Source organism: Hemiscyllium ocellatum, chromosome 11 (genome assembly GCF_020745735.1).
Source record: "Hemiscyllium ocellatum isolate sHemOce1 chromosome 11, sHemOce1.pat.X.cur, whole genome shotgun sequence".
NCBI lineage: Eukaryota > Metazoa > Chordata > Chondrichthyes > Orectolobiformes > Hemiscylliidae > Hemiscyllium > Hemiscyllium ocellatum.
Window position 1 is genome coordinate 92,108,616 of NC_083411.1, and position 12,632 is coordinate 92,121,247.

At 39.3% G+C, this 12,632-nt stretch overlaps 1 protein-coding gene across 1 annotated transcript; it reads right to left on the reverse strand.

The window, feature by feature from the left end:
- Positions 1-4,790: 4,790 nt before the first annotated feature.
- On the reverse strand, positions 4,791-10,537 carry irg1l (immunoresponsive gene 1, like). The gene is made up of 6 exons (XM_060832248.1): positions 10,471-10,537; positions 10,307-10,364; positions 9,620-9,807; positions 9,162-9,254; positions 8,831-9,036; positions 4,791-7,892 (listed from the first exon to the last, which is right to left on the reverse strand). Exons 1-6 carry the CDS (start codon positions 10,486-10,488, stop codon positions 6,974-6,976), a joined length of 1,482 nt encoding a protein of 493 aa, XP_060688231.1. The 5' UTR covers positions 10,489-10,537; the 3' UTR covers positions 4,791-6,973.
- Positions 10,538-12,632: the final 2,095 nt, after the last annotated feature.

A 12,632-nucleotide genomic window follows, 5' to 3' on the forward strand; every position in this document is an offset into this window, starting at 1 on the left:
TATCTCTCAAAATTATAACTTCTTGTCCTTCTCTCCCTGTTTTTTCTGAGTAAACTTTCCCCACAGAGGCAAATTCTTTGTAGAGATCAGGTACTAACTCCATACCCAGCCCCTGCCTAGTCTGTGCACTCTCCTACAGCAGCATGTCTTTTCTTGGGGGTCTCTTTTACTACCTTCACTAATGCCACTGGCTTAGCTTCTTTTACCACACCTTTTCGCACAGTGCCTTTCTTTAATGACCAACACTGTGACTTTACATTGTCCCACCTTACCACAGTGGAAAGACCTGAGGCCTTACACCTCCTTTCCACACTTTTGGGCACCTTTTTAAACCTGTGGTAAACTCTTACCAGTGGTGTCTACTTTTGATTTTGTAGTGTAGGATCTCCCCTTCTCCAAAGTTCTATCCCTCACAGGACGAAATTCTGGCTGGAAGCTTGTCTTATACACTGACATGTACTCATCTGCTAATTCCTTCTCATTTCCTTAACTTTCTGTTCCTCCACTTGAATTCTTCCCATCTTTGGAAGTGACTTTTTAAACTCCTCCAGCAGAATAGTCTCTCTTAGAGCCTCAAAGGTCCTATCTATTTTCAACGCACACACCCATCTATCAAAATTACTGTGTTTAATTTTTTCAAACCAACATAAGTCTGACCTGGTTCCTTCTTTGTGTTTCTAAACTGCTGTCTATATGCTTCTGGTACCAATTCATAAGCACTTAAAATAGCCTGTTTAACTTCTTCATAATCCCTTGACCCATCATCTGACAGTGTGGCTAATACCTCACTTGCTCTGCCTACCAGTTTAGTCTGAACTAGCATTACCTGTAAATCCTCAGATGACCCCATCTGCCTCGCCAATATTTCAAATGAAATGAAGAAGGCTTCAACACCTTTCTTAACAAATGTGGCAGTGTTTTGACATATTTGTATAAATCACAACCTTCTCTTTTAATCTCCATCCTGTCAACTTGATTTTGTTCATTCGCAACATCTCAAGTTCAAATTCTCTCTCTTTTTCTCTCTCTTCTCTCTCTCTTTGTTTGGCTAAGAACCTTCTCTGTTTCTCTTTCTCTCTCTCTTTCTGTCTCTCTCTCTCTCTGTTATCTTCTAACTCTACTTTCCTCAATTGTAATTGAAGTTTTTCTACTGCTACTGCACTTGTCTGTTTCTCTGACACACCTCAGTGTTTGAGTGTTTCCCTTACAATTTTAGCTTTACTTTTGTCCTTGGTTAAACCCAAATCTAACTTGGTTTGATTCTAAAAGAATGGCCTTTTTCTTTCCTTCTAAACTTTGTTGACAAATTTGAGAATTATCTTCAAATCCCAGAACCTATTTAACAATTTTAAGAGCCATTTCTCTCACTTTTAATTTTATCAATCACAAGTTACCAAAGTTAAACAAATTGCCTCACCTACGTTTTATTTAAAGATCAAGGACACTAACCTGCAAGTGTTTAAATCTGCTGGGATGTTTCGTACCCCCAAATCTATTCAATCTGTCTAAACCAGTTCAAATCACAAATCCAAGACCCAAACTGTTCAAATCGCGGACAAGAACCCCTTAAATTGTTCAAATCCTGATGACAAGCCCCGAACTTGTTACGACACAGGATAAACTCCCCCCTGCCAATTTAAATCAGCATCACAGAAAAGATTTACCCTGTGCGGTAATCTGTGAAATTCAAGAAGCCAAGAAATATTTAAAGTAAAAATTAACATCTTTATTTCTTAAAGTATAACATAGAATAATTAACTAATAACTATTTACAACTCCTTCCTCTAACCTATCATTTACTTTCCTTTATATAATACTAGTCCAATAAAACCTGCAAATGTGAATAAAACCCCCAATTAAGATTTACCAAAAATTCAAATTTCAAAGCCAGTCAGCTGTCGAATCTTCTCTTTGTATCTTCCTCTGGAGATTGTCTTCTTAGGACTTCTCTTTCACAGGTCATTGATAGATAAAGGCACCTTTAAGAGACCTGTGTTTCAGTCAGTCTGTACATGCTGGTGGTTTGGCAGTTCTCCCCCAACTGTTCAATTTTTCCCGGTCTTAATACACCCAAGCACTAAATTCAAACTTGATTGGAGTTTGTTATTTTTGGGGGTATAATTTAAACTGGTTAGCCTAATTCAAATTTATTTTTGTCTGTCGACAACCAGCTACACTTGCTGCTGGACTAAAAGGTTACATTGTATCTTGTTCAGGACACCTGGTGCTGTCAGGTAGTTCTTCTAGCTTTTAACTTTCTTAAAGGTACAGTACATCTACATCTTCACAACACATGGAAGGACCATTTGGAGCATCTTTCAGGATTGTTCAGTCAACTTCAGAAGGCTGGCTTGGTGATAAACCTGGCTAAGAATAAGTTCACAAACAGCACAAGTCACTTTCCTGGACCGTTTTCTCAAAAATGGACAGATGGCTCCAAGGAATGTGAAAACAAAGGTTATTCAAGAGTTTCCCATTTCATCAATGAAGTGGGAAGTACTACAATTCCTGGAATTGATTTTTTGTTATTGGAAGTTCATATCGAATTTTAACAATGAATTAGCTCCATGACTGACTTGTAGAAGAAATGCCGAAAATTTTCGTGAACAGCAGAATGTCAGAAGGCATTTGACAACCTGAAAGCTGTGTTAACCACTGCCCCAGTGACAGCCACACCGCATTGCTCAAAGGCATTCAAGGTGGCTATCGATACAAGTGAGTACTGTGTGAGTACTGTACTGTTACAAGATGATGAGAAGACAGAAAAAACCCATTGTGTAATTTTCCAGAAAATTGAATAATCAACAACAAATATATTCCATGTTTGAGAAGGAAATCTTAAGCTTGGTGTTGGTATCGCAACATTTCAACATTTATATTGCCAGTAATGTGTCTGAGACAATTGCATATACTTGTATTGATCATGATCCCTTAAAAGTTTTGGAGAAGCTTTCAGGATAAAAATTTCAGACTGTTTAAATGGAGCTTATTATTCTAGCCTTCCAATTTGAAAACTATATCTATGGCAGGATAAGAGAATGTAATTGCTGATGCGCTGTTGCAACTTTGATGAAGGAAGATGGAAGATTCAGTAGTGGGGAGAAACAGACTGAAATGGATTGGGTTAGTGAATGTTTACATGCTTAGAATCAATGTAATGTATATATATTGTAGTATAAGGGTTTTTTAAAATGAATCTATCGTTGAATATTGATAGTGCATTTTTAATTGGGGAGGTGTGAAAATACTATGACTTTAAGAGGTGTATTTTGTCCTAATTTATTTTTGTGAAGGTAGGTTGAGAGAGAGAGATGTCAACAAATTCAGAGCCCCGAGTATAAACAATTTGTGAGCCCTTGGGTTTTTTTAATGAAATATGGAAAAATAGAATGAGTGAAAAAAATAGAGTTCAAATGTTAGCTTGGTGCCCTTAAAGAGACTATAGATTTAGGGAAGTGTGAGACCATGAAGCAATTTAAACAAACATTTATAATCCAAAATTGCTGCTGGGTGAAAAGATATCCATATTGTGAGATAATGCGCAGCCTGCTAAAATTTGCAATGTTCCAGGAAAGAATTTCATTGGATGAAGAGCCAATTAGAATGGAGTGACACAGTAAGGAGACAAAAGTTGTGGAACATTTTCAAAATGTCAGGGAAGAAGAATAAGCAGACTTATTAAGATTGAAAGGGCAAGCAGAAAAGACACCCATCCTGCACTTACAGTTGTGCTGCCAGATGACAGAGCAAATTCCCTATTTGATGGATGATGAAGTGAGGGTGGTGCTGGAAAATGTGTTTGTAAGAACAGTGATTTTCTTGGATGCACCATAACAAATTCAGTTGAGTTTAATCCAGCAGCAGGCCATGGATGGTAAGTCAAATTTCTGGCTGCAGCTGAATGTTAGTTTCATTGGCTATCAAGCCTGATTCTATATGCAAACTTCATAATAATCTTAACATTAAATGACACAATGTTTTCTCTGTACTTTGCTGATTCAGACCTTGGATTCACAGTTTCTTTTGCCAATAAGATGTTCCTGGCTTCCAGATATGTTTTGTCATATTGAAATAGGTGCCGCCAATCCAGATATAGTAACAGTTGCACACTGTGATACCCTTCCTTCTTGTAGTATGATTGAAATATAGACTTAAAGTGCTTGGGATTCTTCTGAGAGAACATTCAATATCATCATTAGGTATTTGAGTGATTTCTCAGTATGTGTGTCCAGTCAGCAAATCAAAGCATGCATGCTGTTTTCCCTGGAGCGTCAGAGGCTGAGGGGTGACCTTATAGAGGTTTACAAAATTATGAGGGGCATGGATAGGATAAATAGACAAAGTCTTTTCCCTGGGGTCGGGGAGTCCAGAACTAGAGGGCATAGGTTTAGGATGAGAGGGGAAAGATATAAAAGAGACCTAAGGGGCAACTTTTTCACACAGAGGGTGGTACGTGTATGGAATGAGCTGCCAGAGGATGTGGTGGAGGCTGGTACAATTGCAACATTTAAGAGGTATTTGGATGGGTATATGAATTGGAAGGGTTTAGAGGGATATGGGCTGGGTGCTGGCAGGTGGGGTGAAATTGGTTTGGGATATCCGGTCAGCATGGATAGGTTGGACCGAAGGGTCTGTTTCCATGCTGTATGTTTCTATGACTCTCTGTCAGTATATGAGCATATAAACAATGGATGCCAATGAATGTTTAAATCACATTTTTTATTGCAAAGTGATTAAAATTAACAAACATTTAATCCATTATTGGTTAAACAAAATAATAATTATGAGGTATTGAATTACATTAAAAATATACAGAATATGATGTGATACATTTGGAATAGAATTAATGCACCTACAATATAACTGTAGATTAGTTTAAATCAGTTTTCCTTTCACCCACACTGAAGTTATGGGGTGAATTCAAACTTAATCTAGAGCCAGAGCTTGGCTGGACACCTGCAATTAAGTGAAATAAAATTTGCTGCAGAAAAATGTTTCGCTCCTCTTCTGTTTAGCATCCATTGAGGCCTTAACACCCAATTTTGCAGAAATTTAATATCAACCTGAAGCTTCAATGTCTATGCTTCAAAACTAAACTTGGACTTTAAATGCACCCTGAGTTCTAGCAGAATCACAATTTGTGAGGTAACAAGCATTACAAGTGCCCAATGACAGTGTAGATCCTAGCCATCCACATGATGCAACACAATCTGTGATGATCTATAAGTGTCTTCTTACCTAATTATGAGGGTATCATGTAACGTGAACAAAATGTTCTCAAACTTTTCTATATTCCTGTCTATTAAATAAATTTGTCAATTATCATTTTTGCATGCATGTGCAAGCATCAAAATGTATGAGAGCAAGTGAGAAAGACCAGCAAGTTGAAACTCCTGAGAGAGAGGAAAACTTGAGAAAATGGTCTGTGCTTTCAGCAGAACCTTGTTTCCCTACTTTTATAAACCGCAATCAAATGCGGTGAAGGCTTCACTTTCCCAATGGCTTGGTTCAAAATTAGTTCCGAGGCTTTATTTGCAAGTGTTCCAAGACTACCCTGGAAATTCTAAATATTCAAACATCTTCAGGAAACAGGAACAATGGTTCTTCAGTATAGATATAGCAGTCAATTTTGATTTTTGGCTGGCCAGTTGGTGGGGCCTACTGGTCAGCTACCCATTACAGTTTCAAAAAAGATAATAGTCTTTTGAGGCTTCCATCTCATTTACATCAAATCAGGGAGCTAAGGAACAGCAAATGAGTGATAATGCAGGTGAACCCTTTTTGGGCTAGGGCAGCTCACAGCAAACCAAATGTAAATTTATCCATGGGCATGATTCCAACAGCCCAGATTCATTGAAATCATTTTTGCTTCAACTGCTTCACTCATGGAACTTTCCATCAGTGCACAATTCCTGCATAAAAATCAGACCAGGTGCTCCAGGGATCAAAGTCAAGAGTGTGGTGCTGCAAAAGCACAGCAGGTCAGGCAGCATCTGAAGAGCAGGAGAATCAACATTTTGGGCATAAGCCTTCATCAGGAATGATCCTCCAGGGATCACAGGACCTTGAAATGCTTAACCAAAGAAGACATCTGATGATAGGCTTCTATGGCAATTTCAATAGACCAATCATTCATGTTTAACTGGTAATAACTCTATTGGCCCCATTTTTGAGGCCATTACCAGTCTTTTCAAAAAATGCAGCACTCGCTGAGAGAAAAATACAAAAGAAGATATTACCTGGGGAGAGCAATCTTAAGTAATCATATTTGTTTCCTTCAAACAGCAAAGAACTGAAGAAGATAAGGAGAAGAAATGAACTGGAAAAGATTGGACAGTCTCAACATGGTCAGAAAATTCATCCTTTCTCACATTGTGATAAGTCATGCATGTCTGCAATCCAGAGACATTTGAACATGCAAAAAATAACTTCATACAAGAAATTGTCTTTGCTAACAAAGATAACAACCTTCCTCCTTCGTTATCACTAGATTTGGGAAATTTATTCCTGCATATCATTATGAGTCAATAAAAAGCCTCAAAAGTGAACGGCGTACTATCTCTCCAAAAGCAAATTACCTCATGACTACAGCCTGTTTGCTACCTGAGGGATAATTTCTTTAGCAATTTGCTGCATCTCACAGATTATCACTCTATTTCTCTGACATCTTATCAGAATCTGTCTTGTATGCATCTCAATAATTGTGTTATTGTCCTAAATGTAAAAGACATTAAAGTGATTCCCCTATTCCCAGAGAATTGGCCAGATATCATACAGCTGACCAATCTGTTTAACAAAGTTTTGTCCTATTGCAAGAGTTGATTGTAATGCCAACAATGTCAATCTCAATAGTTTAAGTAAATCCTATTGCACAGATTGCACATTATATATCAAACATAAAAATACATGAAAAACACATGATCAATTTGTTAAATCACATTTAAACATGAGTTCACAAGGAACTTGAACATTTTCACTGCAAGTAAGAGGTTAATGTGGAACTATCCCTCACTCTTTCAAGATTCTCAACTGTGTTGATGATAGCTTCTATTTTGTCCTGTTCCAATACATAAGAAGCATTACTTTTGAATTTGTCAAGTAGTGATTCTCTGGACAGTGGATTTCTCCAGTGTCCATAGAATGTGTCACATCTTCCCCTGAGCACATCTCTGTTCCTCAGAATGAGAACTACTTCTCCGTACATCTTCTCAAAACTGGCCACATTATCTTCAGGATGTTGAAGCTCCACTTTGTCAAGTAACTCATTGAGATTATCTCGCTGGAGTTTACTTTCTCTGAATGATTCGATGTTCACTTCACCATCCAACAATGCAGAGCAGGCATTAAACTGGAAGGAATGGCGAGCCTCATGTTCTGTTTCTGGAAATGGTCTGTTGATGTAACGGGAAACAGGGACACGCAGAATTATTCTGTCAATCATAGAGGGTGAAAAGGCACCATCATTTGCAGTTGCCAATTGCCTAACTGAGAGAGCAGCATCTACTATCCAGTGCATACCCAAATGAGCAGGGAAGCGCTTGAATGCAATATCTTGGTCCTCAAGCAGAAATCGTGTCTGTTCAAGTGGAGCAATCTTCTGAGGTTCATAGTCACCATAAAAGGCAGAAAATCCAAAGCAGCCAAGAGTCTTGTCTAGAATTTTCACATTTCCCTCCATTCCTTTAGAAGCAAGAAGTGCTGCCTCAAAGCCCAGTCGGCTGGCATTGCCAATGTGGATGGGTTTTGCCTGAGTGGCTGCATTGGCCATTGGTGCCCCTGAGAGTGAAGCTGCAATAGCTAGGGCATTAACACATTGATTGGCATTTAGTGAAAGGAATTTGGCTATCGCTGCGGCACTGCCCATTGTCCCAACCACACTGGGAGGGTGAAATCTGTTAAAATAAAAAAAAATTCAAGCACCTGATCCATTTGCTTATTCATCATGTTATACAGTAGCACTTCAATCCAGCAGAATTAACAGCTTTACTACAGTTAGTAGATCCATAAAGTGCTCTTCTTTGATCAGATCCTTTGCTTTCAAATAGCTTTACTACCACCAAGTAGTCATTCACATCATACTTTCAATTAATTGTAAGAAAAAATGGATTTTGGTTTTTCTAGACTATTGCATGTTATTGTATTGCTGAATTTATGTAACAAATAGCAGAGTTACTATTAAGGGGCAAATCAGATAGCAACTTCGAGCATGCATGTGAGCCATTGAAATTATCGGATTTTCTCTGCATGCCCATGAACTTTGCTGTTCCAGTATATCTTTGAAAGTCTCTACATTCACATTCACAATGTTCATAAAGTTGTCGCAATTACCATTCGTTACCCAGTAAAAGCTCATGTGCATTTTAATTATTTCATTATTAAATGGTTTTAAACAATGAAATAAATCTTAATAGCTGTCAAATAAATATTCTGGCACTAAAAAATAAATGGAGTCTAATTTCTGCAAATTTTAATTACTGTTGATCTTTTTCAAAATGTTACGGTCTGCTTATTTTCCTTTTAATCGCACCTTTGTTTTACGATCTTTATTTTTTTCCCTGTGAGTAATTTTACATCGAAGTAAATATTTTTATCTGCACTTCCTAGTTTATACTCCCGCAGGTGAAAGGTTTCAATCGGTTTGGTGGAGGAGTTGTAGTTTAAAGTGTGTTTGCACTATTCACACAAATCCCAGCTCCCTGTAGGCGTGCCTTGTCGTTTTACTGTCCAATGATCATTTCCTCTAACGCATAACAGTCTGTGGGCAAGTTTAATTTTGACGAGCACTGTTGGTTAAACGATCGCTGCAAAATCTGGCTTCCAAGCATCTTACCTCTTAGGGATGTTGCTCGCCTCTTGAGAGAAGTGCATTAACCTGCCCTGAATTTCAACGCCCACATTAAAGGCCAAGAGAAAGTCGAGTCCAGTGGGTTTGGCGTTTGTAGGTAACATTTGGGTGGCAGCCAGGAGGGCGGGAAGTACAGCCCCAGACGGGTGTGTGGCAGGGTGCCAGGTATCATCAAAATCCATTGAATGCGCCTAAGAGTCGAAGAAGAGATAACACGGATTATAGCTCAATGGAAGCAGCGATAAGTGACAGATTCCGGTTTTATATTGAATATTTATTGTCTGGTTTGTGAAGTCAATAGGTGCAAACATCTTACCGCGACCCCATTGGCGAAAGCTGCCAGAGTCGGAGAAAGTCTAAGGTCCTTGCGTCCGTACACTGAGCTGACTGGGTCGTGAGCGTACATTTGCTGTTGGGAGAGAGAAAGGGAGACGGGTTAGAAAATAAGGAAACAGCAACTCAGTGACTCTCACTTGTACAGAAAGTGCGGTGTGTGTGTCTCCCGATGAGTAATCATCGGATGTGGAGATAGCAGCCGTCAATGTTTGTTCTTGTAATAAAAGGGAAGGGTGTTGTCAAGTGGGTCGTATTGCTGTCCCCGACTGAAACATGCTGGGACCCCGCTTTACAGTTATCCTGCAAACACTGGGAAGCACCTTGCAGTGCTCTGCACTGAGGCGGCTGCTGGTTGAGTTTAAAGTGGCGCTTCTTGGCGGAATCTGGCCGAGTGGATTCGGAAGGTCATGTGGAGTTGTGGGGTTGTGTCTAAATTACCTGGCAGTAATTGAGGCAAATATCGAACACTGGGCTGGTGCTGCCCAGGATTCCGACTCCAATGTTGTCCAGGATCATGCGTCTGCTCCTCTGTAAAACCGTCTGCGAGAGATGATCAACATCCACTCCGGAGATAAATGAGCCAAAACTGCTCGTCACCGTCTCTTTCAAATCCGGCGCCTCGAAAGCTAACAGACGGGTAAAGAAAAACAGTAGTTATATAATTGTACATATGAGGAGTTCATCTGTTTAAAGCATTGAACAGTCCGATTTAAACCATGGTAGTTTATCGTGTTCTATTGGAGAGTCACAGAAAATAAAGGTCACTTTGGAACCGGGTTCCAGACATTTGCCCTCTCCTGCGCGCCTTCTCAGCTGCTGAAGTTAAAAGGAAACATAAAGTCTTTTGTATCTTAGCTGAGATTTGTGCTGACATTGACCCAATTACAAGCAGCAACTTCAGCCGCACCACAATGAATAAATATATTTGGTTGAACCGTTAGTGTTTTCATTGTGTGGCTGAACGAACTCCAACTCAAGTTTGTCAGTGAGTTGAATTAAACAGGGTTCAGTGGGATTCAGTGCGGCTCTTCCCTTCAGCGCAGTTTATTGGATTGTACATCAGGCTGCAGAAAGGTGAACAATAATCATATATTCCCATATCAGACAGAAACCAAGTCTATTTACCTTCGCGAGAAATTTTATGATACAGTCGTTTTCCAATTGTTAAACTGGACTGAAATCTCTAAACAGAGAAGCAGAATGAATAAATGTTAGTAAAGAAATAATGCATTTTTAAAAAGCTTAGAATCAGAGATTTTTTTTTGTTTCGAAATTAAGACAATACCTACCTGCAGTTTGGAGAACATCCCGTCACCTTTCTCTTCGGAGCTGCTCTTGCGTTCAAAATGGGACAAATTTCACTGAGAGAATTAAGTCTAATTCTGCTCTCTTGTTTTGGGCATTTATATAGCATATTGGGGCTGCGAGAGAGCCGACAGTGCACGTCACTCGTCAGCTCCCCCACCCCCAACCACCCCTACCCCACCCCCACCCCTCGCCTCCAGTCAAATTTTACTGTCAAAGATTTGCATAGCTAAGGACTGGACTTTCCATGATGTCATCATTTCATCAGAGAGGACTAATGTTAGCATTCCCATCCCCATATCCCAACTACAAGGAAGTCATTAGAGTCATAGAGTCTTCTGTCAAAGATGTGTTTTACTGATATTTGTTTCTCCTTTATTTTTTAACCAACCTGTCATTCACCTCCAGGGCAAATAGGACAGAGACAGGAACATGACCACTGCACCTCTCTGTTTTTTTCTGGTAAATAGGCAGTGTGTAGAATGTGCTGGCATTTCACTGCCCTTTGTTTTGAATTTATTTAGTTTCATTGCAATGCTTTATATTACTTGAACGTCGCAAATGTATTAAAGCGTTCCTTCTGCCTATTTGAAAATTACAGGAAGTTTTGATGGGTGGAGGGCAGTGGTGCTTTAGAAATGTTAAGCAACCTTCTATTGCCACAGTGAAAATCCTCACAGGTCTTCTGACTGACTGGCACACTTCCTGATTTGGTTGCATCGCTATGACAGGACTGATGATCCCTATTAACTCCATTGATGAGTAATGTGTGGGAAACATGCTATGCTGGCTGTTTTCACTATCAAAGAGGATCCCACTGATACATCTTGTGCTTATATTGTGTAAGGTCAGAAACTGCAGCAGCCTTTGGACTCATCTAAGACTACTGCAGGTCACTTCGGTAACAGGTTTGCAAACCCATCCAGCTTCAGCAATTATTTGCCTTATGCTGGCATTCCAAACAACCAACATTGCTGTGATGCAGGGGTACACTCGACTTCAGGATGTCTATTTGATGACTGCAGTTGACTGCCACCTCAAAGATCCTAAGGATGATTCAACTGTAATGGTCTTTTTACTCCTCAAATGGCCCATCATTTACTCCTTGATAATCCAAAAATCAAAACCTACCACAGACAGAAAGACTGAATACTTCTAAACTGGTGAGAGGTTGAGAAATGCTGTTGTGATAATGGACTTGTCTGTCCTCAATCACTAGTAGCATACATGCAGATGCCAGCAAATAATAAGGAATGTAATGGATGTGTAGGCACTCATTACAAGGGATTTAAGTAAAAGAGTAAAAGATGTCTTGCTGCAAGTGTACAGAGGTTTGCTGAGACTGCCTCTGGAGATTTTGTGCAGTTTGGTTTCTTTATCTAAGGAAGGATGTACTACCTTTTAGGGAGCATGACAGAAATTCACCAAAATAATCACTGGGATGGCAGGATTCATTTATAAGGAGAAATTGAGTTTATACTTGTTAGGGTTTCAAAGACTGAGAGGTGATCAGAATTATTTGAAGTTGTTTAAAGTAAGATGAGAAGTTTCTTCATCAGATGTTGGGGTGTATCTCTGGAATTCTCTACCCTGGAGGACAGTAGAAATTATTGGGCATGGTCAAGACAACAATTAATAGATTTTTAAAACTAATGACATATTTGGGTAAGGGGGTTGTGCAAAAAATTTGCATTAAGGTAAATGATCAGCCATGACCTAACTGAATAGTAGAACAGGCTTGATGCATTGAATAGGCTCTTCCTGTTCTTATCTTTCAATATTCCCATGTTCCTCTGTACATCATGTCAATAAGAAAATCCTTTGCTTAACATTCACATAACTCAATTTTCTAATTTGGTTGAATTAAATCCAAAGTAGTTTGGAGAAACAGACAAAAAAGTGTTTTATTTTATGCTCAATCAGAGCCCTGAACAATGTTTGATGACTTCCCATAGGTAATACCACCCAAATTCAGATGGTGGCAGTAGTAGTCTGAAAAGGAAAGAGATTTGATGAGAATCCTGAGAAGGAATCCATTGCACAAACTACCATAACTAACACCCCCGCATCGATACCTCTCCTCCCACCGATACTTTCCCCCTGCCCCAGAACCCCTGCCCCAACCAATCAATTATCACTGCACAAG